The sequence below is a fragment of the Pyrus communis genome, chromosome 11, assembly GCF_963583255.1.
Source record: "Pyrus communis chromosome 11, drPyrComm1.1, whole genome shotgun sequence".
Classification (NCBI taxonomy): Eukaryota; Viridiplantae; Streptophyta; class Magnoliopsida; order Rosales; family Rosaceae; genus Pyrus; species Pyrus communis.
The window spans coordinates 3,387,345-3,393,059 of NC_084813.1; the positions used below are offsets into that span (position 1 = coordinate 3,387,345).

The 5,715-nt window shown below is 38.5% G+C and overlaps 1 protein-coding gene across 2 annotated transcripts; it reads left to right on the forward strand.

Annotated features, from left to right (window-relative positions):
* Positions 1 to 312: 312 nt before the first annotated feature.
* Positions 313 to 5,303, forward strand: LOC137708541 (thaumatin-like protein 1a). Of its 2 annotated transcripts, XM_068447643.1 has the most exons (9): positions 313 to 516; positions 1,752 to 2,426; positions 2,554 to 2,619; positions 3,362 to 3,469; positions 3,591 to 3,772; positions 3,854 to 4,064; positions 4,144 to 4,244; positions 4,312 to 4,381; positions 4,559 to 4,699. In XM_068447643.1, the coding sequence occupies exons 1-8, from the start codon at positions 456 to 458 to the stop codon at positions 4,351 to 4,353; spliced, it is 1,446 nt and encodes a 481-aa protein (XP_068303744.1). In that variant the 5' UTR covers positions 313 to 455; the 3' UTR covers positions 4,354 to 4,381; positions 4,559 to 4,699. The 2 variants fall into 2 exon arrangements, with proteins under 2 accessions (XP_068303744.1, XP_068303743.1); XM_068447642.1 differs by having other exon boundaries at positions 325 to 516; positions 4,144 to 4,381; positions 4,559 to 5,303.
* Positions 5,304 to 5,715: the final 412 nt, after the last annotated feature.

Sequence of the window (5,715 nt, forward strand, 5' to 3'; positions counted from 1 at the left end):
ATCAGTGATTAAAATTGCGTGACAATACGTTATAATCCCATTAAAGAAAGTATGTCTCTCATCATCCCCTTCTTTCCCTCATTTCTTCTATGTTTTTTTTCTTCCTATTTTTAACACAAAAATAAAAATAAAAATAAAAATAACAAAACGAATTAATTATTAAACGGTGGTTAGTTTTACGGATTAAAACTGAATTTGTTAGTCATTGTAGGTCAATGATGATACCTAAGCCAGTCCAAGACCAAATACTACTCGTCTATTTATTATTAGTTTGCGCGTTCGTTTTAATAGTCAGCGTTGAACTTAGACCCGCAATTACTACTCATGCAAAAGATCAAACAGGTTGGGCACGCTATAAGCCTATGTACAGCCCCCCTTGGCTCCTAAGTTTATCATGAAATCATAAGTTCAAGCTAACTAGCAACAAGCAGGCAATTAAGATATATTCAACAACGATGATGAAGAGCCTAGTAGCTTCCCTTCTCGGCCTCACCATGGCCATCCTCTTCTTCTCAGGTATTATTATACAAACTTCTTATTAATTTCTTTTCTATTTTGATTCGTATTGTCTATAATATGCATGCCTGCCGGATGCAAATATTAGAGAGGGGTTGACTCCAACAGGTATGGGATGAGAGAATTTGAGAGTGTAGAATTGATCCAGATCAAAATGTTTTGATCATTTTCGAACCATGTCACATACTGAGGATTAAGGGTAGAGGTGTGATTTCCAGACGAATCAAGAAGAAATTTGGGCGGAGCAGTCATTGTGCCGTCAATAATTCCAGTGAGATTGTATCGGCGGAAGATAGAAGCAAACAACGCACTTCATGTGAGACAGTTCGTTGTGGTGAGCTTAATTGGAACCATAGATCCAATACTCTGGATCATAATCGAAGAAATTGCCTAAGGAGTTGAGGAATTAGGGCAAGAATTCATAGGAGCACGATGAATTTGAGAAGCAGATTCAAAGTAGGGAGATCCAGAAGTCGCCATGGCTGGATTTTTAGGGTTTGGAGCTTCAAAGAGGAAGACAAGCGGGAAGCGGAAGAGAAGAGGATTGAAAGGTCGTTAGGCATGGGTGAGAGATACCATAATAGGAAAATTATGCTTTCATTTCATAAGGAATAAGATTACATGTTGGTGTATATAAACTAGTGACTAACTCAATTGTATTAACAACTAATTACATCATGTCTAACTAATCACTAACTAATTACAAAAACTGTTAGAACTGCCTTATAACAAACTCAACGGTCTTCAGTAGACTTGTTTACAATATTACCCTTATTACGCTTTACATTGTAACAACGTTAAAAGCAACAGTAGGAAGTCTAAAATAGAATAACGATCGATGATGAGTAATGTGGATACATAGAAGTGAGCCTGCCAATGCGATGATGAGGGCATGAGATTAGATGAATCATCATCAAAGTGTATTTATAATAAAATTACGAGTAGTTATGAAAAAGTTCTTAATATAATTTCAAATCGTTTATTTATTTATGAGTAATGCTAGGGAGACAAATTTGCAGACAAAATTTTGGAAACTAAATGACATGGAAGTTGATGATTGGTTTATTACTTAAGCATTAATAAACGTGATAATTCCTATTGATAGCATTTCATTTAGTTTACAAATTTAGTCTCTCTAGCATTACCCTTTATTTATTTTTAATTTGATAAATTTTACAATTGTATTTAGATTTCAATAGTCTTAGCATCTATTTTTATGTTGAATATAAATGCAGGAGCACATGCAGCGAAAATGACTTTCACAAACAATTGCCCTAACACTGTTTGGCCAGCAACCCTAACCAGTGGCCAAAATCGTCAATTATCAACCACCGGGTTCAAACTAGCATCCCAAGCTAGCCAGTCAATGGCCGCTCCATCCCCTTGGTCTGGTCGCTTATGGGCCCGAACCAGATGCTCCACAAACGCCACTGGAAAATTCTCTTGTGAAACTGCAGACTGTGGCTCTGGTCAGGTTGCATGCAACGGCGCAGACGTAGTTCCACCGGCAACTTTAGTAGAAATCACAATAAACGGGGGTCAAGATTTTTACGATGTTAGCCTTGTTGACGGCTTCAACTTGCCCATGTCTGTTGCCCCACAAGGCGGCACCGGTAAGTGTCAGGCCTCGACTTGCCATGTGAATGTTAACGCGGCATGCCCGATTGAGTTACAAGTGAAAGCGGCTGATAAGAGTGTCATCAGTTGCAAGAGCGCTTGCATGGCGTTCAACGAGTCGAAGTACTGCTGCACTCCACCGAATGATCTGCCAAGTACATGTCCTTCCACGAACTACTCTCAGCTCTTTAAGCAGCAGTGCCCTGAAGCTTATAGCTACGCTTATGATGATCAAACCAGCACATTTACCTGTAATGACGGACCTGACTACATCATTACATTCTGCCCAAATGGTATGTCTACTCCCAGCCACAATATAAATAATGTGACAATTATGGAGCATGTGGACCTTTTGGAGTTTGCAAAGCTTCTGTATCACCAATCTGCAAGTGCTTGAAAGGGTTTTGTTGAATCTTTCAGGTCCATGGGCCGAAGGCCCCACTCCACCAACACCGTCCCCACTTTACCAACTGCCCAATCCGTCAGGTGTGAAGTTTCTCTACAAAAAAAACCCTCAATATTAGTTAAAGTGGGCTAATTTCCTAGCTCTTAGGCTGAATTTTTCAAGTCGGTAGGCCAAGGGCCCCACTTCACCATCATATTCCTACTTTACCACTGCCCAATCTATCTATCACAGGGAGCCTTAGCATCAATTGAAGTAGGGTAATTCTATTTAAATTGTTTTTCCTCTTTCCCTCTAGCCGATGTGGGATTCAACAGGTTTGTACCCAAGTCAGACGGGAAATGGTAGCAGAGGAAACTGGACGGGAGGGTGTGTGAGGGAAACCAAATTGTTTTGTGAGAGAGACAAATAAGTTAGTCACATTGAGAGGAAAAGAAGATGATGATGATGATGGGTTTCTGAAGCTGTTAGGGTTCAAAGTACCAGATTCTCATGAGTTTGTGTCTTTGGATTCTGACAGCACATCCGCCGACTGCAAGACAGTGCGCCTAAATAATTGTTCTTACCAAGCGTATGCACTTGTTTATAAAATAGGGTGTTTGGTCTGGTCCAAACTCCTCATTCATATGCAGGAGTTTCCGTCTGACGGTGTAGATGTTTATATTCGCCTAGCACGCGCAGAACTAGCAGATGAACTAATCATACTAGTGCTTGAAGCCTTTTTTTTTGTTCAAAAGTGCTTGAAGCCTTGAACAACTCTAATTATCAAGCCGTAACTTTTCTTTTCTATATATCTCATCTTGTTTTTGTTTTGTAAATTTTCAGGTAAAGGAAAACCCATAAAGTTAATTGTGAGCCTTACAATTGTTTGTTTTAACGGTGTATTGGGTGCCATAGTGTTCGGTTTGTGCAGGATGAAAGCTAAGCAAAAAGGTAATTAAGTGAAAGAGATCGAGGTGTTGGATTAATATAATGCATTAGCATATTATCTCTCAGAACTTTGTTGGTTGTTTCACTTGGATTCAGTGTTCGATATTTATATTTGCAAAATCAGGACACATCAAATTAACTAGGGAACGCATCAAATTAACAAGGGACACCCTACAAGAATATATAGGAGGAAAACATGATCTGTCTGAGCTACGGATCTATGATTTTGATAGCATATTAGTTGCTACGGACAATTTCAGCACAGAAAACAAACTTGGGCAAGGAGGTTTTGGTCCAGTTTATAAGGTAATTACTATTATTTTATTTTTACGATAGATACAGAGAGACTGACATGAATGCAGTGATATATTTGTTGGCTTTGTATAGGGTAAGCTAGCAGAAGGGAAGGAAATAGCAGTAAAAAGACTATCCAGTACCTCAGGGCAAGGTGTAGTAGAGTTCAAGAATGAAATGTTGTTGATCTCCAATCTCCAACACAAAAATCTGGTCAGAATCATGGGTTGCTGTGTTAAAGAGGACGAGAAGTTACTGATTTATGAGTTCATGCCAAACAAAAGCTTGGATACTTTTCTTTTCGGTTAGTTTCACTTGCACTTTACTGCAGTTTCTTATCTTTACATTCTAGTCGGTGTATTGATCGATTATTTGATGATCAGATTCGATGAGAAGAGCAGTGCTTGATTGGGGTACACGTTTCAATATTATTCAAGGAGTTGCTAGGGGGCTTGTTTATCTCCATCATGATTCCTATTTGAAGGTAATACATAGAGATCTAAAAGTGAGCAACATTCTCTTGGATGAGAAAATGAACCCAAAAATTTCAGATTTTGGATTGGCACGTTCGGTTGAAGGGACACAGAATTTAGAAAATACTCAGAGGGTTGTGGGAACACGGTAAGATTCATGCCTTTCCTGTATATTCTTGAACATGTCATACGCAACATTTTGGAAAAAAACTGCTAATTAGTTGCGTCGTTCACATTAGATATATTTTTTGTAACGTTCTTAAAAGGCAGAAACCAAGCACTTATTTCAGCGACATATAAACTAATGAGGTTCATGTTTACACAGCGGATATATGTCTCCTGAGTATGCCATGGGTGGAATATTTTCTCAAAAATCTGATGTCTACAGCTTCGGGGTCTTGGTATTGGAGATTATTAGCAGCAAGAAGAATACCGCCTTCTATATCTATGATCAACAGCTAGGCTTACTAGCCTATGCATGGCAGTTATGGAAAGAAGGCAGGGAATTGGAGTTGGTGGATGAAATGTTGGCGGCTGATTCATATTCAGCTCCAGAAGTAATGAAATGTGTGCATATTGGGCTGCTTTGTGTACAGGACAATCCGACGGATAGGCCGAGCATGCCGGATGTAATTTTTATGCTAAATGGTTCCACAACTGTAATTGGTGGTCCACAACCTAAGAAGCCTCTATTCACAATCCAAAACTCAGTCTCTCATCCTCAACCACAGCCTTCGAATAATGAAGCTACAATGACAATGATTGAAGGACGCTAAATATATGCTCCTGACAGTGGTGGTTGGGATTTGCTGATCTATGTGAATTTGGGTTGTGTTTGCTAGGATTTGTAGTCACTTCGTATAATTTTTTGTTTGCTTTCTTTTGATGGTGCCTAGCTAAGCTTGGCCAGTCCTGCTTGCTTCTGCGGCTAGATGCTGAAACTGTAGTTATATTTTTTATTTGGAGGGAATTAGAGGGGATTAGTTATGAAGGAAATTCATCTTTGTAATCCGACATTATGGAGAGATTGAAACTCATAAGTTTTCTTTATGAGTAATTGATCCTTTACATTTTAGGTGGACATAAATTTTTACCTAAATCTAGTGATGTATCCATTTCAATCTAATTTTAGATATCAAACGAGGCTTTAATATGGCGACTGTTGAACTATAAACTATGGTTGTTAGTGCAACAACATGGTTGCCTAAACGATGGTTGTTAGTGTTAAGAGTAACAGTAATACATCACAACCATCACCAGATTAGTTTCATTTACTTGGTTGTTAAGCTTGGAATGTCTGTGATTAGTTAGATATATTATGCTGAGCTGGCACATAGATTGGGATAGGATATTTATGTATAAATACCATTGTATTGCTCTATTGAATTAATAAGAATCATTTGATATATTTTTCACTCTCTCTCTACAATTCTCTTTCTCTCTCTTTACTAAACTTTCCTCTCTGAGTTCTTAAATTCAACA